General features: G+C 58.5%; 2 protein-coding genes across 4 annotated transcripts in view; one reads left to right on the forward strand and one right to left on the reverse strand.

Annotated features, from left to right (window-relative positions):
* The first annotated feature begins 93 nt into the window (after window positions 1–93).
* Window positions 94–2,690, forward strand: NDUFAF8 (NADH:ubiquinone oxidoreductase complex assembly factor 8). The gene is made up of 3 exons (XM_082679909.1): window positions 94–233; window positions 388–498; window positions 2,440–2,690. The coding sequence occupies exons 1-3, from the start codon at window positions 150–152 to the stop codon at window positions 2,467–2,469; spliced, it is 225 nt and encodes a 74-aa protein (XP_082536035.1). The 5' UTR covers window positions 94–149; the 3' UTR covers window positions 2,470–2,690.
* Window positions 2,691–5,094: 2,404 nt separating this feature from the next.
* The window catches only part of SLC38A10 (solute carrier family 38 member 10), a 42,557-nt gene continuing 23,900 nt past the window's right edge, over window positions 5,095–23,751 (reverse strand). The window contains exons 11-16 of one of the 3 annotated variants that reach the window (XM_082680029.1): window positions 18,699–18,855; window positions 12,231–12,398; window positions 11,580–12,032; window positions 10,872–11,015; window positions 7,576–7,746; window positions 5,095–7,292 (exon numbers count right to left, since the gene is read on the reverse strand). In XM_082680029.1, the coding sequence (XP_082536155.1) occupies window positions 6,253–7,292; window positions 7,576–7,746; window positions 10,872–11,015; window positions 11,580–12,032; window positions 12,231–12,398; window positions 18,699–18,855 (2,133 nt within the window). In that variant the 3' untranslated portion in view covers window positions 5,095–6,252. Of the gene's footprint in view, window positions 7,293–7,575; window positions 7,747–10,871; window positions 11,016–11,579; window positions 12,033–12,230; window positions 12,399–18,683; window positions 18,856–23,751 lie in introns of all 3 variants that reach the window. The other 2 variants (XM_082680030.1, XM_082680028.1) reach the window with 2 other exon arrangements.

The following is a 23,751-nucleotide window of genomic DNA, read 5'->3' on the forward strand; positions in this document are numbered from 1 at the left end:
GAGGAGAGGCGGAGGCGAGGGCTGAAGCCTGGCCAATGACAAAGCGCAAGAAAGGTTGTGGGCGGAAGCTCCGACCTATTAAGCTGTTGGGTGCCGGAAGAGGCTGGACCTAAGATGGCGGCGCCCACGGGTGCCAGGAAGAGCTGCTCATGTCGGGGAACGGAGCGGTGTGGGGTCGCGTGCGAAGCCGCCTCCGCGCCTTCCCCGATCGCCTGGCGGCCTGTGGGGCCGAGGTGCGGAGTCGTCAGGCGGGGCAGGAAGGGCCGCGCGGGGCGGGGTGCGGGCTGGCGGGGTGGTGGTGACTGGGGAGCGGCGACGGGGTCTGCCCGGGTGACCGGCGGGCGTGGGGGCCGCCGCGACCCTCGCCCGTCCCCGTCCCGCCCCCAGGCCGCGGCCTACGGCAGGTGCGTGCAGGCGTCCACGGCCCCGGGCGGCCGCTTGAGGAAGGATCTGTGCGCGCAGGAGTTCGAGGCCTTACGGAGCTGCTTCTTTGCCGCGGTAGGTGGGCGCCGGCCCCGCCCGGGGAACGGACCCTGGGAGGCTGGCACCCACGTGCTTGCGCGGGCCCTCCGGCTTCCTTTCCTTCTGGGTGCGGTGCTGGGCGCCAGCAAGTGCTTCAGACGCGGCACACCCTCCATCAGCCGGCGCGACCCCCGCCGCCATGGAGCGCGCGTGCCAGTGTCCGTCAGGTTGGGGGAGCACCGCTCTCAACGTGTACCTGCCAGTGCCTTGTAACCCTTTGCGGGACTGTTGCTGGTGGGGGGTCCCGGCCCCTGCTGTCCTAGTTTCTCTGGTGTTTAGGACCCCACGTGTGTGCTGTGCGTGGGCAGTTGCAACCGGGCACCCCGACCCCCCCCTTCCTTTCGACTACCCCATTTCACAGAGAGTGAAAGGAGAAAAAACGAGTGTATTTTAGGTTTGTTGTCATGACCAAGGTTACAGAGGCTGAGAAGTCCCCCACCCAGCCGCGCTGGTTGGTTCTCACTGGCGCAGAAGCGGGCTGTGGTGACAACAGTGTGTTCCTTGGCTCTGGACTCAGTTCTGCCTCTAACCCTTCTGTAACAGGTGGTTTCTGTTTTTGAGCTGTGGCGTTTTCTGATCCTCATCTGATCAAATGCTATGCCAGTGAAAATAGACACCGTGCACAAGTAAAGATTTATGGTGTTGTGTTGATGCGTTTATTATAAAGGATGGGGAGGAAGTAGGGTTGGAAAAGACCCACACTGACTGAGGGAGAGGAGCTCTCTGGGGAACCGAGATGGGAGTTCCAGTCTCTCAAGAGGAGGGTGTGGAGACCGCCTGTAATGAGGCTTTAACACAGGGTTTTGAGCTGGTGTCATGGCCTTGGGTGCCCCTGGCCCAGTGGGTCTGGGGTGGGCCACGATGCCAGTGGTCAGCTCTGTTTGCCAGAACTGCTGATCTCGAGAACTGGACCCAAGAAGGGGCAGTTGGGTCAGCCTAGCAGAATTCAGGGAATCCAAGGCAGTTTCCTGATGTTCCAGGATGGTTGAGAATGCGTGGGCTATCCCTCATTTCCTGGAGGGCTCAGAGAACTCCTTGCACCTTCCTTGCCATCGTTGTGGCTGGGACGTGTGGCCTCAGCCCTTGTCACCAACCTCTGATCTGACATGTGCCCTTCACCCAAGCTGCATGTGTCCCTTGGACTTGCTTCCTGCCTCTTGGCAGCTTCCCTGCTTTACTTAGAGTGTTCCCTCAGGGAGGGGACAAACCTTCATTCTGTGGTCACTGGTTGGAAGGATTCACACGTGAGATAAAGATCACACACTTCTGGCCACGCGAGGCTTTTCTCTACCGCCTATGGTTAGTCAGGAATCACCCATTACAGGTATCTGGTCATCTGTGATTCCTTACGCTCCTTTGCCTCTGTCACGTCATCCTGCCCCCGGGAGCATGTCGCTGCCTCTCGTGCCATTTTCCACTGAGGGTAACCTAACTGCAGGCCCTGGGCACTGGAAGCTCAGAACAGGGAACTTGGGGGTTTCTCACCTAAGAACACAAGCCGGTGAACGCATTTTTGCCCACTCTGCCTGGACCCTGAGACTCCACGGGGCTGAACGAGGAGGCAGAGGGCTCTGGGCGCCACTTCCAGCTCCGTCCCTGGGAGCCCTGTCCCTGTGCAAGTGTTTCAGCATCTCTGACCTCAGAGTTTCCGCTACAGGGGGAAAACTAAACGTAACTCGTTGGTGCACAGTGCCTGGCACAGGTGGGCATGGCTTTGAGGCCACAGAGCAGCTTGAGCTCTGTGGCCTGTGGAGGTGGGAGCAGAGACCCAGCCCCAGGGGCCCCCTGCTGCAATCCATGGCCAGGCTCTTTGTAAGTTGTTTGCCAGAAGATGGCATTTGGTGTGGCAGTTTTCTTACTTTAGAGCCACGTCTAACTTGAAAACAACTCATTCAGACAAAGAACTTTCTCTTCCAGGCCAAGAAGACCCTGACAGGAAGCCATTAGGAAGGACTGCGAGCTCCACTCCACGTCCCCGGGTGTGTGGTACTGATGGCCCCGAGGGGCAACTGTCTAAAACCTCAAAAGCTCTTGAGGCTAAAAGGACCGGAAACACTTTAGGCGAGTGCGGGCAGAGGGGAATGGGTTTTCCAACTTTGCTCACTTAAGGATTCAGGGGAGAATAAGATGAAGTGAACTCACAATAAAGACCAGATCAGATGCTATAAGATCTATTTTGTCTGCAGGGTGAGCGCGCGGGCCATAGAACACCCTGCCTCTCGAGTCTCTCTCTTTTTTTTTTTTTTTTTTTTTGCGGTACGCTGGCCTCTCACTGCTATGGCCTCTCCCGTTGCGGAGCTCAGGCTCCGGACGCGCAGGCCCAGCGGCCATGGCTCACGGGCCCAGCCGCTCCGCGGCATATGGGATCCTCCCAGACTGGGGCACGAACCCGCGTCCCCTGCATCAGCAGGTGGACTCTCAACCACTGCACCACCAGGGAAGCCCGAGTCTCATTTTTTAAAGAATTCTCACCCAAGGCGTGTCGTCTGAGTCTAGCGAGGCCTCTAGAAGTAACTACCAATTTACAGCACGGACCAAAGAGAGAAGAGCGACACCACGAGGGAAAGGTAACCGCTGTAGGAATCTGATACTGATGGTTTTTTCAGACTTGGAGAGGAAAAAAGGCAGGGGTTGCTCTTCCAGACTAAGGCATGAGTCGAGGGAGGGTCCGGTTTAGGAACCCAGTAGTGAGACCCTCCCCGTGGGGTCTCCTACCCACCCTTCTGCAGCCTCTGGAGTCCAAGCCCAAGCCCATCCCTGCCAGGCTCCTGCTGGCTCTGGTTCCACCTGTCATCCTGAGATTAAGGTTAGGCCACAGCAGCGCCCCTCCCAACATGCACATGCGCAGTCCAGGGAGACCTGACAGGACCCTGGTGCCACAGCCTGAAGATTCCAAGGTCCTGAGCACCGCCTGCTGGGCGCGTGGGGACTGTGCTCCCAGAGCCCCCTCCCCAGGGTGTGGAGGTCACACTGTCCTCTGGCTCCATCCAGGCCATGGCGTCCCAGAGCCTCGTGCCAGGGCACCCTCGCCCTGAGTCCTGGAGCTGTTTCCTCTTGTAAACGCTCCTCCAGAATCAGCCCGACTTTCCCCCAGGTGGTGAAACCCCTCATCTCTTGAGACATCATCCCAGTGAAATGCAGTTCCCAGGGCGGCCTCGGAGGGGAGCCACACGCCGTTCAAGGGCTTCAGGGCTGTTAGAAACTGTCCCGCTGGGCGGTCACATGTCACAGTCAACACTGGAATTCAGGACTAGACACCGATGACACGACCCCCACCCCTGCCAGGGGTGACGAACCCATAGATAGGCTGAAGGCTGTGGGGAGGAGTGGGCCTCCCCACTTTGGCGTCCACCCGGACCTAGCGTCTGCCCAGCACGTGCTTCCGGCCTGAGGATGGCCTTCTCTTCCTGATCCTTCGTGACCTTTGACAGCCTGCTGGCTAGGGCTTCCGGCATCTCTGCTGGGCACAGGTGCTCTGGCCCCTTCCAGAACTGTGCCAAGTGCTCTCTCCTGCCATCCCTTCAGACTCCAGTTCTTGGAGGCACATGAAGCTGCCACCTCACGTCTCAAGCCTAGGGCTGCGGATGTGGTCCACTGACGGGGCCAGGCCGCTCACCACACACTGAAGTCACCTTGCAGGTCTCCCCGGCTCGCCTCCCCAAACTCACCCTGTCTTCAAGACTACTTATTGAAGGGAATTCAACCAAGTTGTGTCAGGATGCAGGAAAGATGGTCTCGGCTGCTTCTGCAGCTGCGTCACCATGAAGAAGTCACCCCATGCGGCTCTGTACTCTCCACCTGTCTTGACCTTAGACCGAGAGCTCAGCTGCACCAGTGGAGGCAGTATACAGCCTCGGCCTTGGCTTATTCCTACCCTGGTCTGGACTCAGTGGCCCTGCTCTCGAACAGGAGCATGGACAGGGTGCTGTCCCAGTCACCCAGGCCAGCATGGCCCCATGTCTGCCAAGTGTAGCTGCCAGCACAGAAAGTCGCCCACTGGTGGCCCAGTGTGCTGCTCTGGCTGGGACCCCGGCCATACGTGCCAGCCATGGGACCCAGATGGAGGAGTGGTCTGTGGTCAGAAAGCAAAGCACTGTCCCGGGGCCCTTCCTAGCTCCCTGCATTACTGGTAATGTTGACCCCACCCAGAGGTCTGCCCAGATTCTGGGGAAGATTCGGGTTCCTTTCCCAAGGGGCTGCCAAAAGGGGAGGGAAGTGGAGCTGAAAGCCAGGAGGAGAGAACAAGCGTTAACTGGGACAGAGGACCCCGAGTGTCAGGGTGTGTGGGGATGGCAGGCCGCAGCAAGAGGCCCTGCACTGCTGCTCTCACCCTAGGCTCGGGCCGCCCTGCTCTAAGAAAGTTATCTTGGCAGAAAGAGCAGGAGGGTGGTGTGACCTCCAGAGGACACGAACACTGGGTCAAGGTAAGACATTCAGGTAGAGAGAGCTGGAAACAAAGTCCCACTACAAGACCTTAACAAATGGAGTTCCAACCTGAGGGAAACTTCCACTGAGCACAGTTTGTTTGGAATTGCTTTTAGTTAAGAATGGAGGGTGGGAAGCACTGAGACCCGGCCCCCTTTCACAGAGCTTCCCTCTATGTGAGCAGTGCCCGGGGTTCATGGGGAATCAGCTTGGCCTCCAGAAGATTCCACTCCTTTTATTACTCATTTCTAGTCTTCAAGATGACACAGAAATTTCAGAAGGCGCAGGGGAAGAGTGTGACCTGAGGCCGAGGCTGGAGCTGCCACATGCCCTGGGCACCCCTGGCCAGTGGTCAGTAAGTGGCCCACTCATGGACCCCTCGGGGCAGGGTCTGGAGCTGCCCCTAGCCCCAGAGGGCAGCGAGGCACACACAGCACAAAGCAGGTGAAGGCCCCGGGCTTGCAGCGGGACGGCCTGGCATACTTGCCGGGTCACCTGCTGACCAGCCTCAGGGGTCGGGCGTGACCATCGGCCTTTCTGCCCCTTGAGAACAAAGTACAGCACGAAACCACAACCCTCTCAAACCACAGCCCTCTCAACAGATGAGCAGGTGCCAGAGGTGCAGACTCGGGAGAAGCTGCCCCGGAAGAAGTGAGAAGCAGCCTCTGCTGGCTGTGTACTCCCACCCCCGACACCTGCGGGTCTGGCACCCAGCTGAGGCTCCGAGCACGTGTCACTGTGGGGTTTGACGGTCATGGCTTATGTCTGTGGTACGGGGTCCTCTGGGTGATTCACCTCCACACCAACCGCACTAACCAGATGTCAGCGGTGTGTTTTACTTTTTAAATCTCACAACCACTCGACTGGGAGACCAGAGTATGCAGAGCAGAGCTCTAGGGCAGAAGCAGTTGGACTCACAGGCCTGCCCAGCCTCTGAGATTTGAAGCAGCATTTGCTGTGAAGAAGGGTGAAGGCAGAAGCATTTCCTTAGGTTTTGTATGACACTCACAGAGAACATCAATAAAGAAAGTTCAGGGTAACAATAGCCGTGTGGCTGGTGGCCAGTCACGTTTCCTGGGTCTCAGCAAGCGGCTATTTCTTCTTGAGGCCACTTTTTCTCCCGGTGGCCTCAGGGAGCTGAGTCAGCGGGAAGTGTAAGAGGAGAGAGGGATGGCAAAGCTGGTTTGGAAGCAGGGTGCAGCTGGAGAGCTGTCACACTCCACCCTGGGCCTGACTTCCAGGACTTCGCGCCCACCGTGGTCCAGGTTCGCCGGCTGACAGGGAGCACTGTGGCCTTAACGGGGCTCAGGGCTCCTCCAGGGCCCCGAGCAGCTGTTTGATCTGTCGGCCTGGGACCACTCGCAGGGCGCCCCCCGCGGCCTGGTGCAGCTGGGTCTCCAGGGCGCTGCGGAGGTCACTGACCTGCACGTCAGGCAGGGGGTTGAAGCTGATGATGACCCTGTCCTTTGGGGCTGGCCCCGCCTCTGCACGAGGAGCCACGTCCCGCCGTCTCCTCCGAAGGTCAGAGCCGGCCTGGACTTTCAGGTCCCGGTTGGGTTTGGCATTGTCTGGCTTCTGATCCCCCAGCATGGCTGGTTTGGGCCCGAGCTCAGGGTCCAGCCTCTGCTCGGGCTCTTGGATGGCGGCGTCCTCCCTGGGAGCGGGCACGTGCTCCTTCCTCACCTCCTCATGACCGCCCTGCTGCCCGCCCTGCCCTCCGGCAGAGACAGCCTGTTGTTCCAGCTGATGTAACACGGCTTGGGCCCGAGGGGCTGCTCCCCCCGACCTGCTGGACAGGCCTCCGGGTGCCCGGTCTTGGCTTGCTTGCTGGGACTTTACCTGAGGGCCCCCAGCTGCTGCCCCCGCCCCCAGCACATCTGCCTCCTGAGCGTCTGTGCCAGCGGCTGCCTCGTCCTTTCCAGACTTCTTCCTTTCGTGGAAGCCTCCACCAAAAACATTCCGACTCTGCCGGGCGACGCCTCCAGCGCCGTGCTGCTCGGGGCTCCCGGGTGCCCTGGCAGGGTCCAGCACAGGGACCCGCTCCTGCAGGCCAGCGTCCACGCCCTCGGGCACAGCGCCCCGCCGGCCTTCCCTCGGCTCAGCCTGGGCTGCCCGGGGCTGCAGGTCAGCGCCGCCAGGAGGCGCAGCTGGGGCTCTACCCAAGGCCCCCTCGGGCTTCTCCACAGAGTGTTGGCTGTGCCCCTGGGGAGGAGCGGGGGGACGCCCAGGAGCACCGAGCACAGCTCCCAAAGGCTGTGGTGGGGGACGCTCTGCCATCCCCACGGCGTGGGCCTCCTGCTCCTTACCTCTGGGCCCGGCCACCCCCAGCTCAGGCTGCACGTCCGCTGCAAATGAAGTCAGTCACCGGTTTAGCCACAGAAATGAACAGAAGCTACCAATGCAGGGACTAAAGAACCCAGCTTGCCAGCAATCAAGAAACACAAACCACAGCTTAAATTTGCCCAGCAGGACTCTAGGCATGGAGCCACAGACCCAACCGCGCAGGGACCCCCGGAGACTCTGGCGTTCGTGCACTAAGGGACAACCCCTCTTGCCCGAGCAGATGCAGCAACTGTCCCCTGCCCTGCAGGCCCGGCCCCCTCCCCCTGCCGCCTCCCCCGGACTTGCCGTCCTCGCCGTCCTGGCCGTCCTGCCTCTGCTGGTGGATCTCCTTATGCTGCTCTTCGATCACTGCAAGCAGCTTCTCCTGCTGGTCCAGGAGGCGCTTCTGCTGCACCTGCTGTTCCTTAATCACTTGCAACAGAACGGCATGGTCCAGCATCTCCGCCCGGCCAGCTTCTGGAGTTCGGAAAACACACGCAGTCAGAGCCTGAAGGCTGCAAAGGCGCTCTGCTGGGCAGAGGGTGACATGATGCATGCAGCAATGCCAAGGCGGCCTGTGGGCCCGTCCCCGGGACACCACCCCCGGGACACCATCCCCGGGCGTTCCTCTCCACCCGGCTGAGCTGGCGCCCAGGCCACCCTGGGGCACAGCCATCGCCTCTCTCCAGCGACCAGACACCCTTCCTACTGCTTCACTCCCACAGTGGCTCAGGGGTTATGAGAGCCAAGAGAGAGGTCACGCGCCATAACCACAATGATGGTGATCTGGGCTGGGTGACGTGAACTATGAACTACTCTAAGAAAGAACATCGGTGCTTTAAGAAAATTTCCTCCAAGGTGTGTATTTTAAAAACAAACAGAACCATCTTCCTCTTCAGCAGAGACAAGAGCTGGGACCTCAGTGAGATGGGGGCTGTGACAGTGCCCCCACCGGCCCCACCTCCCCCAGGAAGATGGCTGCAGCTGGCACGGGAGGAGCGCCAGGTGAGCTAGGGGCAGGCCGGCTGCAGCAGGTGTGTGTAGGAGGGCCCCCCACAGACTGTGGACCAAGAGGAGGCCCCAAGGCTGGACACCTTGGGTGCGGAGAGCTCCCACTGCACTACAAACACCTCAGCGCTGGGTCAGTTCTTTACAGCCAGCAATCTGGGTTTAAGTAACTTTTACAACACAGCTTCCCGTCTTTAGACAGGAAGCTTTGAAAGATGATGTAACTGTACAGGTTGTCAGATGTAGAAGCTCAAATCCAAAGAAAGAAGAACATTTTGTGAGTGGTGAGAGCTAACACCCAGCGAGGGCCCTGAGTGCCGGGCACACGCAGATGTGCTGACGTGTCCTCCCCAACGGCAATCTGTGACCCACCAGAATAGAGTGGGCTTGGCCTTCTGTCAGGGACTGCCATGGCTTCTCCCCTGCAGAGGCCGGTGCCAGGACGTACAGGCGGGCAGGCCCATGAAGAACATGCTGAGGCCGACCACAGGGAGGACAGGCCCCTCGGCCAGCCCAGGCGCTCCAGCCCCCTGCTCCCCACCAGGCACACATCCAGACACCCTAAGGTGACCAAGATGCCTGCCTGAGAAAGCCCATGTTCCGTAGATTGGCTCGTGGCTCCTCACACCCCCTTTAGACAAGGGATGTGCACAGTGCCATCCCACAGGGTTCTAGACCAGCTCCCTTGGCCATGGCCATGCTGTCACCCTGGGTGCCCGTGGCTCATGACCACCTAATGGTCCCACGTGCTGCCAATACCGCCTGCCCCCAGGGAGGGTTCCTGAGGAGCAGGCCCCCTGCCTCACTGGCTCCTCGGAGGACCAGCCCTGGACTGAGGCTGGAGGAGGGGGGAAGTGTGCCATGTCCAGCCAGAAGCAACATGGGACAGGCGTGAAGCAGAGTGCAGGTGACAAAGTGAGCTCCCAGCCAGAGCCCCACATGTGGCTCTGGGTTCCTGCCCGGCCCACCAGGACCACGGGGACCAGGCTCGTGGATGGGATGAGAGCTGCACGGATATTAACATACGTGCAGAGCACATTAATACCAGGCCATGCACACGGTGGAAGTCACACACAGGCCCCGCCCCGTCTCTGGGGGAGTCCAGGCGCTCACAGGCTGCACCTGGCTGTCCTACGGTGGCAGTGGAGCCCCAGCAGGGCTAAGAGGGACCAGGGTGTCTGTACAAGAAGGGAGTGGGCTGGGGCATCGGGGGGACCCCACCTGAGGGGCTGTGGCTGAGCCAGGGTGGGGGGCAGACCGTGTGTGGCTCCCGGTCTCTGCCCCATGCGCCCCATGCGAGGCGCTACTGGATGCGGGGCCCACACCATCTGCTCTCGCGTCTTTAAACCCCCCACAGACGCATTCACTGTGATGCTCCTCCCGACTCCTACCTGCCACCATCTTTCTGATTTCAGCTGTGCGTGTCCCATTGAGAGGCGTTTGGAGAAAGGCAGAATAGGAAACCATGAAAGTTCTTTTCAGAAAAGAAAAAGCCAAAGAATCAAACAGGCTTACATAACAGATTATAAGGACCGGGACCAGTAAACAGACTGAAACCAAGTAACATGCGGAATTCCCACGGCTCCCGAGCTGCAGGAAACCCCAGGACCCTTGGCTCTGCCTTCCTAGCCTTGGTGTGCAGAGGCTCGGCTGGCATCCCTGCGCAGTATTCTGGGCCAGCTATCCCGAGGCTGCAGGATCCGCTGGGAAGCAGCTCATGGGGCAGCAAGGCACGAGCATCCCATGAACCCACCCAAGTCTGCTGTACCGCCATCCCCACGCACAGATCAAGACTCCCAGAGCACAGAATGAAACACCCAGGGGCCGTTCTGTGGACACTGCTACAAAATATGGTGACACCGCAGCGACTCAGATTGGGCGGGGACCAAAGAAACCAGGATGGGTGATCATTCGCTGGGACGGCCGCCACCACCTCTAGCGCAGGGGCAGTGCCCAACCAGGTGGGCCCACGAGGAGGGTAGTCAAAAGCCAAGAGCTGGGAGCACCCCAAAATGGGCATGAAGGTATGGAGGAGGATGCAGAGCAAGTTTTGTTCACTGGAGAGAAAAGACGAGCTTTTGCTTTGGGACAGGTGCTGGGTCTTCACTGCAGGTGGACACAAATGTCCCCCCTCCCCCACCCCTGCCCCAGCTAAGACGAAGGGGTGGAAGCCGCTGCCACAGGGTTGGGGGGAGAGCTAAGACAGCAGTGAGTCACCAGCCCTCCCACCCTCACTAATGCCCCCACACTGGGCCGACTTGTTGGAAATATTAACATATCTATTTTGAAATGAGATCCAAATGGTAACAGAAAGTCACGTGACAGTGAAAGGTTATTTTAAAAAGGGAGAGAAAAGGAGGTAGAAAACGTTCCTAGGAAGGTGAAAAAGGAGCAGAAAAGGTTGTTAGTGGGCACGGGAGCTATTTAAGATCTTTCCTCAGCAGGAAACTGGCAAGTGTAGAGGCTGAGGCCCTGGAAAGGCCCCCAAGACAACGGGCACCTGTGGCTCCTTCCCTACATCACTCCGCTTCTGGAAGGAAGGGGCAGGTGTCTCCAGGCCCCCAGAGGATGCAGAGAGAAAGTGAAGGCCTTACCCTCCAGCTTGCTGCCCGCGTGGTCCCCGGCGTGGTCCCCGGCGTGGTCCCCGCCCTGTCCCTCCAAGGTCCTCTGCTCTCGAGGCTCTGCCTGCAGCACTGCCCCTGGGCCTGGCTTCTCCTCCGGGAGGGGAGCCTTCCCACCTGCACACACGGCAAAAACTCAGGAGGCTGGCAGGAGACTCAGAAGAACGTAGAGAAGGGACAAGAGAAGGAGGCAGAGGTTTCCTAAAATCACCCTCCACGTCCCCCCTCCCTCCCCTGTGGCAGTGTATACTCAACCCGATGAGTACCAGGGAGGTAATAAAAGATATTTAACATGTCACAGGCTGGCGGCAGGGAGCCAGTGTTAACTACCTTCGCCAATTAACACGCAGGGACCGTCCTCAGCAGCTCTGAGATGGCACTTAACCATGCACCACCCACCCGGTCAGGCGTCCGCCGCACCCCCGTGTGTGTGCCCAGGCACCCCGTGTGTGCCCAGACACACAGGACTGGCTCAGCACCTGACGTTTACGGGTCTGGCAAACAAGCGTGTGACAGATTGATCAGGAGAGCTGCCAAGCCCCCGACAGCTGCAGAAGGGCTGCTGCACGCACGTGCCAATCTTGCGAGAAAAGACAGGCAGTAGGACAGAAGTGAGGACGGTCAGCTTCTGCCCCCTCCGCAGCCTCTCCCAGGCCCCACGTGGAAGGAGCCCACACCCACCGTGCTCGTTCTTCTCCACCAGCTTGCCCATGGCCCCCACGGCATGGCCGGGCAGCAGGGCACCGTCTGCTATGGCCCCTGCACCTGCCACCAGGACGTCCTGCCCCTCAGGGAGCACTGCCTGGGGCCCTGGATGCGCACCCCTGTCGACCAGCCCCAGGTCCTCCTTCAGGGGCTCAACGGCTGGCTGACCATTTTCTTCTGGAACCTTCTGGGGATCTTTAGGAAGACCACCCGCTGCCTCCAAAGCCTGGTCCTGTCTGGGTCTCTCTCGTTCTGAATCCAGCAGTGGTAGCACCATCTGACCCTTGCCCCCCAGGGCCCTTTCATCCACACGTTTGGACGGATGCTCCTTCTCCAGTCCTTCTGGGTCTTGACCTTCGTCCACCACCACCTTGTCGTGAGGGACTGGGGGTTCATGGCGGTGGGCCTCGCCCAGAGGTACTGCAACTCCTGGAAGGAGACGGCCGAGGTGGGGGAGTGGGTGGGGGTGGGGTGGGTGGGGTGGCCTGGCCTTCCCTCCCAGGGTGGCCTTCCCTCTCCAGGCCTGTGAACTGAGTTCGTTCCCGACCAACCACGTGGCTGATGTCCAGCTGAGGTCCCTCCCCCGTGGACACCACCCCCCAACCCCCGCCCGGGCCGTCACAGCACCTTGACCAGGGCGATCCAGCTGTGCCTCCTCCTGCTTCTCCTTGGCGTCTTCCCTTGGGGGCACATTCACGGGGCCCTTAATCTGGGCCTGCTCCATCTCATCTTTCTCATTTGGTAGCTTCGGCTTATCTCGGCTGTCCTCGGCCACGTCCACAATTGGATTCTGGCCTGTAAGCACGGCACAGATAATTGAGCGGTGTTTCCACATGGCCACACCGCCAATCAGCACGGCAACTGGGCAGTTTTCCCTGGATTGTAATCATATTTCCCAGTCGAATGGCAGAGCCTAAGCAATTATATTATTTCCTGTTCAATCATTAGCAGCTAAGTAGTATAGAAACCTGTCATTTTTCATGTGTGTTCGTAACAAAAATACGTCAAAATACAATTTACACCTAACTGGGTGCAGAAGAGCGACATCCTGCATAAGCCTGGCCATCACCACCAGGTGGCAGCACGAACCCACCGTTTGAGGCCTGGGGACAGCCATCCTGCCCAAGCGCAACCAACCCCTTGCTGTAGGCCAAGGGGGGAGGGGAGGACGAGGGATGCTTAAGGAAAATGCCTGAGGGAGGTTGATTTGCAATTCTGTCAACTTGTTGCTGCAGAAGTGAAAATTCCTATCAAAAGGAAGGTGAGAAAGAGGTGTAGCCCACAAAGCTGGACCCTCTTGCCTCCCACACATGCCTGCATCCCACAAGCCATCTCATCCTCCAGCAGGTCCAACAGCTCACCTGCACAGTCACCGCGGGTCCTCGGGGAGAGGTGCACGAGGATGGCCCGCCGAACTGGGCCAAAATGGAGCCTATTAGGAAACTCTCTCCATTAACAAAACCACTATCTACCTGTTAGGCAAACGTGGCAGAAACTAAAAAACTATCTGGGGAAAAAACACGTGTAAAAAGAATCGTTTCGGGGCTTCCCTGGTGGCGCAGTGGTTAAGAATCCGCCTGCCAATGCAGGGGACACGGGTTTGAGCCCTGGTCCGGGAAGATCCCACATGCCGCGAAGCAACTAAGTTCGTGCACCACAACTACTGAGCCTGCGCTCTAGAGCCCGCGAGCCACAATTACTGAAGCCTGTGCACCTAGAACCTGTGCTCCGCAACGAGAAGCCACTGTAATGAGAAGCCCACGCACCGCAACGAAGTGGTCCCCGCTCATGGCAGCTAAAGAAAGCCCGCACACAGCAACGAAGACCCAACGCAGCCAAAAATATAAATAAATAAATAAATAAATAAGAATCATTTCATCCCAGAGGCCTAAAGCAACTGGTTTCCCCCTTCAGGGCACAAGCTGCCTGCAAAAGGGGAGGCGGAATCCTGAAAGGGCCTCTGGGGGGATTCACAACAGTCCTGTTCAGGTGGGCTTGCTCCCTCCCCCAAAGGAGGAGAAGGGACCAGGCTGACCTGCCATGCTGGCCGGGGGCACCTTCAGCAGCTGAGGTTTAGTGTCCAAACTGTAGGGGGGATCGTGCTGGGCAGGAGCCAGACTCGGGACTCCACAGTTCCATCAAGCAGCTGATTCTAATAAGCATGTGGCTCTTCGCCACACCACAGTTAACACCCCCATCCCCAGCCCGCAGAGAGCCCTGTGCTCAAAATCAAGAGGTGTCTATCCAGCGGATCACAAAGTGAAGAAAGGGGGCCGGGAAGGGAAGGAAGAACACAACAAAACAGAAAACCACTCCATTACGTCATAAGAACAAGTCATGTTCTCAGCAGGGAACAAAACCCGTTGGTCGTCAGGCAAAGGAACAACCTGGAGACTCAGGTGTGCAAGGGGCACAGAGTGCACAGCGCAGCCACCCTGCCTGCAGCGGCCGGGCCTCCGACACTTCACAGCTGTCCTTGGCAATGGACATAGCGCTTCCTAAAAGGAACTGAGCTCCTCATGAGGACAGTTTGCCAGCAATGCCTCTGGGCCACAGTAAAACTAACACAGAACTTCCTAATTAGTAACTGAAAACCAGCCCACACTCCGTCTGCCCTGCAGCTAGGCTCTGGAATGAGGCGCCCGCGGTGGCACAGACAGGAAATCGCCCGTGCGGTCATCGGTCATCACCCCAGGGAAGGACGAAGGCTGCCAGGCCGACCCTGGACCGTTTCTCCTCCTGGAGGCGGCAGTGGGTCAGCAGAGGGTGGCCAGCAGAGGGCGCCTCGGCCTGGAAGGGCCTCCTCTCATTCTCAAGGTCATGGCCTCCGCTCCCCAAAGTGGAAACCACACAGACATACGCCATGCCTGCCTCATTCTGCCAGGCGGTAGAGTATCCCGACATGCACGGCCTCATCCCACACTCAGACCCTCCTGATGGTGCTTCTGGCCAGGAGCTCCCAAGACACACAGGCCGATGGACGGTCACCCATCAGACTCTCCTTCCCATGTCCAGTGCAGGCGCCAGGTGGTTCTGTAACTGGCTTAGGGAGACAGGGGACCAAAGGCCATAGACACCTGCAGTTCTAAAATCTGGGTATGTGTGTCAGGTTGCAGGTGCGACGTCCTGAGTAGGCCTGTCCACGGCAACGAGAATCTGCCTTCAAGGCTGGTTCCACCTTGCAAGACAGGGTCTGGGCTGGGGGCTCCTCTTTGTCGACTCTCCCCTGCAGGACCCCATTCTGAGTCCAGGGGCGTCTCTTTCTGTATCTTGTGATCAGTAAAGATGGAAGCAGTCCTCTCTGACTGCCAAGCACAAAAATGAAGTGACTTTCAAAATCACACCTGAGTCCCATAGATGGAGTCCCTGTTGACTGGAGGGGAACCCCACGTTCAGGAGACACACGGGACCCCAGGGCCATGCGGAGAGCAGGAGCAGCCACCAACGCTCCTTTAAAAGGCCAGACGCTGCTCCTGAGTAACTTTCCTGACAGCCTTCGAAGTGCCCGCCTCGCTGCTGCCCTGAGAAGGTTTTACTTGTTACCCCCAACTCTTCTCGGCAGGCAGCAAGAGAAACGCTGACTATGACACCCTTTTGAATGTGCAGGAATCCCAATGGTCCCCTGACCCAAAGTCCTAGCCAGGTGGCCTGGTGGCCCCATCTGGCTCACCGTCACAGCTCTCCTGCAGACAGGCACGTCTGCCCGCGGGCAGCAGGTGGAGGGGGCATGGGCCGGTCACTCGGGGCTGGACATGGGAGGCAGCACCCCTCCCGCCCCCAAGGAGTCCTTCTGGGTTCAGCCGCGGCTGGCGTGGTTATCTTAGCACCGGTGAAATAAGCTCACAGCCTTGTCCTGACAAACGGGCAGAAAAACTGAAGTCACTCGGCAGAGCGGTGTTAATAGCCCCTTCTCTGCAGGGCACAAGGAGAGCTGTGGGGGACCAAGGAGAGAAGGCAGGCGTGGAGCCGGGCCTCCCCGTGGGCATGCCGGCATCTGTCACAGGAGTTTGGACGCTTTCCTGTCTGCATGCACCGGCAGCTGGCGCGGCAGCACAAGGGACACATCCTCGGAAGAACAATTAGGTAGGAGCTTGTGGGGGGCAAGCTCCCGCTCAGGTCACCTGTGTCCCCACACGAACGGATTGCTGCCCACAGGCCCCGTCCTGGCCCTTCCTCTTCTTCCCCATCCAGCAGAAGCCGGGCCGTGTCCCTGATGGGGAAAGGGATGAGTTGTGTAATGGGTGTGGCCAAGGCGGCCCCCAAACACCAAGAGAAGCTGCAGGCTGGGCGGGAGAGGAAGAAAGGGGACAAGACCACATTCAAAGGAGGAGCTGAGAGTATCACCAACTCTGAACCCACCCGCCAGAGCCTTGAGCAGGCCATGAGCCTCAGGTGAGCAGCCTCGTAGCCTTTCCTAAAGGGCTCGGCCACCTCTTCTGTCCACACCAGGTGCGTCCTGGGCTCTGCACTTGCTAAGAGTGACAGGCTGGGGGTGGCCAGTCCCGCATGTCCCCAGGAGAGCAGGATTCCCCCAGTCCTAAGGCCAGCTCGGGCTCTAAGGAAAGTTCATACCATTTTGGCCTCTTCGACATCTAAGAGGCCAGTAAACCCACCTCACACGCTGATGGGCAGACGTCTGCAGGGCACGTGGCCAAGGCCCCACGGGCCCAGCTCTGCTTCAACGAGGCAACCCATCAATGACGGGGAGGCCGGGGGCAAGAAACACGGAGACTGAGTTAAACAAACGGCATGTGGTTCCAAGAGAGGCCATGTGTTTGTTACAGACTCGTGGAAGAAATGGAAACCAGATGTGGCCGCGGCAGCTCCAGGTGAGCCGGGGGCCTGCCTCCACGACAGGATGCAGCTGCTCGTGCAGGCCGTGGGCTGGAGGCTGCACAGCGCCGTGGGGACGGGTAGCCCAGTGCCGACTATGTCAACTGATGCCGAGAAGCCCTACTGGGCGGGCCCACAGCCAGCTGAGATGCGAAACTGGTGTCCGAGTCTAGTTCTGCTGGAGGTGCCCTTAAAGCACATAGGGCCAGGACACCCGAGAGTGAGGGACCCAGTGGGGCTGTCAACAGGGGTGGAGGAGCAACACCTATCTCCCTCTTCAAGGAGGCTTTTTTCCCATCCAAAGTACTGAATCCATGCAACTTGCTGTGGGATGCCCAGGCAGCTTATTATTTTAATTTTTATAAATTTATTTATTTTATTTATTTATTTTTGGCGGAATTGGGTCTTCGTTGCTGCATGTGGGCTTTCTCTAGTTGTGGCAAGCAGGGGCTACTCTTTGCTGCGGTGCGCGGGCTTCTCATTGGGGTGGCTTCTCTTGTTCTGAAGCACAGGCTCTAGAGCGCAGGCTCAGTAGTTGTGGCACACGGGCTTAGTTGCTCCGCAGCATGTGGGATCTTCCCGGATCAGGGCGCAAGCTCGTGTCCCCTGCATTGGCAGGCGGATTCTTAACCACTGTGCCACCAGGGAAGCCCTCTTCTTTATTTTTGAATATTTATTTATTTATTTGGCTGCGCCAGGTCTTAGTTGTGGCATGCGGGATCTTTGTTGCTGCATGCGGGATCTTCGTTGCGGCATGAGGGATCTTTTAGTTGTGACATGTGGGATCTTTAGTTGTGGCATGTAGGGTCTTTTAGTTGCAGCATGAGGGATCTAGTTCCCTGACCAGGGATCGAACCTGGGTCCCCTGCATTGGGAGCGAGGAGTCTTAACCACTGGACCACCAGGCAAGTCCCCCAGGCAGCTTCTGACCACTCTGATTAACTTCTCTGCTGAGCCCCGCTATTCCCAGGGGTCCTCTCTGCAGGGGACCCCCAAAGGGAGAGTCTTCTAGCCGGCTCTCGCCATCCCAGGAAGGCAGAGGAGAGCATGCCCAGCTACTCTGGGCTCAGAGCTCCCCCAAAAGAGCCCCAGGATAGACTGTTCTGCAGGAAGTTGGTGTGGGGTGCTGGCACTGCAGGGCCTTTCTGAGCACAGGGAGGTAAGGCTGGAACAGAGACAGCAACACATCCAAGAGCCCCATACCTCCAACTGCGGGTAGCCCAGCCCTGCAAGCACCCAGCACGCTTGCCTCCCTGGACAGCCCTTGGGACCTTTCCTTTTGTCAATCACAGTAGCTGAGGAGACCAGGGCTCCTCTGGGCTTCTTAGCCATCACCACTCAAAGGGACCTGGAATCCACCAGCAACCAGCACTGCTCCCCCAGAGGGGAATGCCAGGCAGGCAGCCTGGGGAATCTCAATCCAAGCCAGGGGTTTCTTTGCAGGGAAGGTAAGCAGACACGCGCACACCATTAGTATGAATACACAAAACCCAGCCCTTGTCAGGGCAGAAGCCCCTGGAATGAACGTCATCATAGACAGCACCACCGACCAGTACCCGAACCTGATGCCGCTCGGAGCTCCTAGAAGGCGAGAGGCCAGATGGAGGGAGCCCTCCCCGCACCCCTCCCATCTAAGGCCTGGGAAGGCCACAGGCTCCAAGACACCTCTTCTCTCCCAATCCCCCCAGACGCAACGGAGCTCCTGCTGTACCCCAGAAAGCCGCACTTAGAAACCACCCTGCACCCCATGGGCCCTGCCACATATGGGCGATGGGGCCACTGCACTGGGGGGCCTTCCAAGGCAGGCCTGCAGCTCATGAGGGAGTGTGGCTCATCCCTCTATCAACGGGCAGGTCAACAAGTAATACATAAAGTGAAACACGAAACAAAGCTGAGGGGCATAACTGACTTTGTCCAGGAAAACCTAGCTTAAAATTTACACCCTCAAAACAAAACAGGCAAACGTGAACGACACCCCCAAGTTTACTCACCTGTTAGCGCTCTGAACGGGGTGCTCAGATCTTGGCCCGGCTGCCTGCCATCTGTCTGTCCGCTGCACGCAGGTGGCCGCACCCGCCAGCCCCCTGGAGGCCCCCCACCCCCTCCATCACCCAAACAGGATGGAGGCAACTGGGCAGGTGAGACAGCCTGGGAAGTGCCACCTGGGTCCCCGTGACCCCAAGATGACGCTGCTGGGGTGTCCCCAAGAAGGCTGCAGGCCTGTGTGCATACCTGAGAGCCGCGTACCTGGGAGCCGCGTACCTGGGAGCTGGGCTGCCTCTGCCTTCATCGCGCCCTCAGCCTCTCCAAGTCTGCTGCCTGGGGCTTCCTTTGCCAAGTCCACAGGGGCCTCCTGGCTCACGGACAGGGTGGTGTGTGTGCTGACCACCAGGATGCCCAGGCCGACCCAGAGCACCACCTGGACAAGACAAAGACCCCAAGAGCTAAAGGGGTCATGCAGTCCCTATGCCCCTGCCCTTCTTGGGGGGTGGGGCACAGCCCACAGAGGCCCCAACCACACTGACCACTAGATGATGGTCACTAACTGATCAGCGTGACCGAATCATGGGCCACATCTGCAGGAGCCACACTGGTGATGGGGCCGGTGGGGTGGCAGGGGTGCCGTGAGGGAGCCTGAAGACAGCAGGGGCAGCAAGTATGACATGGAGGGGCCTGCTGGCTGGAGAGACCCAAGCCCACCGGCCAGGCACCCTGGAGAACCCAGCAGCCACGCCTCCCCATGCCTAATGCTGCAGAGATTGGGTCCCTTGATGGTTCTGGCCAGGAGAGCAAGAATCTTGGGGCATCTGCCTAACCTGAAGGGGGCCCTTGCTTATCCCACCCCCTCACCCAGTAGAGGGCCCAGACCACTGGGTGCCCGGCTACAAATGACCTATCCCCAACATCACCCAGCAAGCCAGACACACCTGCAGCTGCAGGGCACAGCCGGGGAGACGGCTGGGAAGGAGGTGGCTCCTCGCCCCCTCTGGCCGTCGGTGCCCATCGGTGCTGCCCAGCGAGCCGAGCTGAAGGCACTACTGCTCGCCGAGGGGCCTCATCCCCACCCGGTCCCTCCTGTTGTGGCCCCCAGGCTGATCATAAGTGCTGCCCTCGGTGACTCAGTACACGAACCCCACGTTGTGTAACTGTCTCCCCTGCAGCTCCTGTACACGTTGGGCCGACACTCTCCATGTTACTTCTGCTGCCACAGCAGTGGACACTGCTTGTTCTGCCCTTCCCAGCCAGGTCCAGCCCATGCAGCTCTGCCCAAGGAGCCGTAACTCCTGGTGCCGCAGAGAGGACCACAAGGCGGCCTGCCTGAAGAGCCAGGGGGCCCCACCACCCACCTCCACGTGCTCTCAGAGTCAGAACTCAAACCTTTTCCGAAAGGCACATTGACTCTTTGAAATATATCTGTTCAAAAGAACCGCTGAGACTTTCCCAGGCCCAACACAATTAGAGAAGAAAGATTTTGTGCAGGAAGAAAGGACCTGTGCTCCTGAAGGTGGGTCCAGCAAATGAGGAGAACCTTGGGGAGAAAGTCTGTTTCAACCGCTGCCACTCTGAAAACACTGAGCTGGTTCAGGGCTCATGGAAGCAAAATGCTGGCCGTGCTCCGGGATCAGCCATGGTTCAGGGAGGCCTGGTCAGTACCATGGACTTGAGAGGCCCCTCCGGCACTGACCACCGGCCGGCCTTAGTCAGGTGCACATGGGGACATTGTTGGATTTGAGCCCCTGGGGTCTGAGCAGCATCAGAAGACTGTACGCAGCTTGGGGTCAAGAGCTCCTGACTCTCGCCCCCCACCCCAAGTTATTTTCTTAAAAATGTGTGGATTCCCAGCTTCAGCTGTGTGCTCAAAGAGTAGCATGTTATACCCACTCGCCATGAAGGGAAGATTCAAAGAGCAATGGTATCCAGAGGCGACCAAAGTAGTTTTAAAAAATTTAAAAGAAACTTTAAATCCCTTGCATCTCGCATTTCTCCAGAGAAACAACAAAAAGAACTTCACGTCCCGACTTGGACCCCGTAGCACTGACAGGATGAGGACAAGACCGAGTGAGAGTCCTGAAATACTCAAACGGCCAAAGTGGTTCTGCCTGCGTGGCCGGCCAGAGGGGGGGATGACAGCTCCAGAAGGGCCCCCAGGACAGCGCCAGGTGGGGATCCCAATGAGTCTGGGCTTCACCAGCAGAACCCCATTCCCCTCCAGGCCCTGATCTGGACAGCCCCTAAAATGGTTTTGACACAGAGATGAAGACATCTGCTTGGTTGTTTTTTGTTGGGTTTTTTTACGGGGACATCACTGAACATTCCACGGGAGACGGACAAGCCAAAGGCAACATTTCATCCCTGGCTTTGAATGATTTATTTCAACCCTTGGCTTTCTGGCCTTAAAGAAACAAATTGCGCACAAAATAAAAAACGTTAACTCCATCAATGCTGGGAGACAGCAAGCTTCCCAAAAAAAGACCAAGAAAGCATCAACTTAAATTCAATTTACGAAGAAAAGCCTGCACAGAGCCAGGAAGCTCCGCCTGGCGTCACACACACACCTGCCACTGCCCCCGGCCCAGACATCCCACGAGCCCACTAGCCAAGTGTGTTCCCTGGCTCCACCCTGTCCAAGAAGATACCCCACCTACGCTCCCCCACCCGGCGGCAGTCTCCACCCCACCCTTCGCCGAGACCCCCCCTCGTCCCCTGACACACCTGGCTCTCAAGCTGCCCTGGGCTTTGCGGGGTACTTGCCAGCTGACCACTGTCTGAGCATGAGCAGCCTGCTGGCCCTGCCAGAGCCTTTGTAACTGGTCACAGTCCCAGCTCTCCACTCTCACCCTTTGCTTTGAAGAAATGCCACAGGTCCGCAGAAACCTCCAGGCAGGGAAGCCAAAGCCACCCCAGCTTGAGGGGAGCAGAGGATTAATGGCAGGCTGGCGTCAGTGAGGACGTGGGAGGGCCATGCCTCACACCAAGGGAATCTAGGTCCACGGGTGATGCTGATGCAGTGACCAGATCACAGTTTGCAAGCAGGCATGTGTGGGGAGGCAAGAGTCAGCCAGAGCCACGGTGGGCACAAGGCCCCCAGGGCAGTGTCAGGAGCTCCAGGTGGGCCAGACTTTGGAAAGGGCACAGGTGTTGGCCAACTCCCTGGGGCAGCCATGACAAGTATGCACTGACCACAGACCCCCACCACTACCCCACCAAAGGCCTGAGGCGTCCATGAGGCCCCAGGGTCACAAGAGGCCAGAGCTCCCAGGTTGCCGCTCTGCCATGAAGTTTGGGAGGCTGATGCCGCACATGTGTGAACAGGGACAGTCATCAGTTCCCCCAAAGTCCTGATAAGGAAGAGATGCTGCTCCCAGAAGAAGGGGCCACAGCTGAGGTCTGTACCGCACCAGCCAGCAGTGATGGAATGATGGGGAACACGGGGGAGCCAGCTGGGGTACAGGGCTGTCATGGCCTCAAGACGGGGACAGGAGGGCACCTGTGCCTGCAGAACCCGTCTTCCAGGTACAACTTCCTGCAAATCCAGAGCTGCTTTGAAACGGGACAAGGTTGGTGAGCGAGCCGGGTGCACCAGACGTCTGATCACGCAGCCCTGACTTCTGTTCTTCTTAACCAGTTGCAGAGCCGCCAGGAGAAACACAAACACATCCTGACGTCTCAGCCCAGGTACATACGGCAAAACCAGGGGCTTGGCCTGGGGACCATGTGCGATGCGACACCCCAAGGCTCCCAATCTGCTGGGGTCCCCGACTCAGAACCAGAGACAAGCCCTGGCTGGGAAGAAGGTGTCCCCTTTCACTGCTCACATATGAGACTGAAGATGTACACGTTCAAACGAAACCACCTCGAGGCAGGGGCTCCGGAGCCCGCCCCGTGCACCCCAATTTGGGTCTTCAGGGCAGTGTGATCAGGGCATGGCAGGCATCCTAGCCCAGAGGCCAGGGCGTCACAGCCTGGGTGGGGTCCAACAGGTCCTGGTGCGCGTTTGTGTCCCTGTCTCAGGAGCACAGCGGCGCCTTCTGGCCCTCCCTGCGGATGCTCCCCAGTGCTCCACACAAGGACAGCTATGGAGGCTGGTGCCGCTCTGGCTCAGGGCTCCACTGCCTCTCGTGAGTCCCAGGTGGCCCTGCTACCCCTGCCGGCTCCCGGCCGCAGCATCAACTCCGGACGGTGAAACCCACCCCTTCCGCCTCAGCCCCACTGGAGAGACCCTCTGAGTTCTCGAATTTTCAAGATAAAGGATGAACTAGTGATGACAGATAAGGTTCTTTTCGATTTGCTAGGGGCCAACTGTGTTTTCGCGGTCCCTGCTTATTCTTCTGAGGACGTTTCTCAGAATACTCTTTTATGCTTTTCTCCGGCACAGCTATGATGGGCCCATCACCCGTGCCCCCTACCTTCCCTGGCTCTTCCCAAGGTCCGGGGCCAGTAACAAGCACCTCTGTGCCAGCAGCGCTCAGGCATCTGGGGCAAGTAGACTCGGGCTAACGCCAGGTCTGTGCCATCCTAGGGAGCAGCAGCCGGGGCTCCCAGGACAGGAGGGACACACTCCAAGCGGGTACCCTCCGGGCCCTAGGTCTGCACACCAGACTCCAGCCACATTTCTTTTTTTTTTTTTGCGGTACGCGGGCCTCTCACTGTTGTGGCCTCTCCCGTTGCGGAGCACAGGCTCCGGACGCGCAGGCTCAGCGTCCATGGCTCACAGGCCCAGCTGCTCGGCGGCATGTGGGATCCTCCCGGACCGGGGCATGAACCCGTATCCCCTGCATCGGCAGGCGGTCTCTCAACCAGCCACATTTCTGAGCATGCCCCTTGCAAGGTTCATTTTCCTCAAAACATGAAAACTCCGTGGGAAATAAAACAGCAGGGCATATAAACGGTATGCCACAGTCAGATGGTCGATTCTACGACTGATCTGCGATGTACCTCACCAAGACACTAAGTCCAAAGGGGAAACTTTCCATCTTCTGTGCACGTAGTCCGAAAGTAGTTAATATAATTTAATATGCTTTCCAGTTTTAAAAATCCATAGTAACACAGGCACAGATAGACGTCTCTTTAACGCGATTCTGCATGTGTTCACGTCTACAGACACGTGGGGGCGTTTGAATGCGCATGTTCATTTCTGTACATGAAGCCAAAACCAGCATTACGCTCGACAGTTCAACACTGGAAGCTGTCCCAGCTGAGTTGGGAAGATGACTAGCTGCCCCCCCCCGCGCCCCCGCCAGCGCCACGGCGAGAGGTGTAGGACGACACAGATGAGAGAGAAACAACTGGAAAGGGGGAGGTGAAATTAACAAAA

Source organism: Grampus griseus (assembly GCF_964374135.1).
Source record: "Grampus griseus genome assembly, chromosome: 20".
Lineage (NCBI taxonomy): Eukaryota > Metazoa > Chordata > Mammalia > Artiodactyla > Delphinidae > Grampus > Grampus griseus.

Coding starts and splice junctions, on each gene's coding strand:
- NDUFAF8 (XM_082679909.1), top strand. CDS start 150: ATGTCGGGGAACGGAGCGGTGTGGGGTCGCGTGCGAAGCCGCCTCCGC. Junction 234..387: donor TGGCGGCCTGTGGGGCCGAG/GTGCGGAGTCGT, acceptor TCCCGCCCCCAG/GCCGCGGCCTACGGCAGGTG. Junction 499..2,439: donor GGAGCTGCTTCTTTGCCGCG/GTAGGTGGGCGC, acceptor TTTCTCTTCCAG/GCCAAGAAGACCCTGACAGG.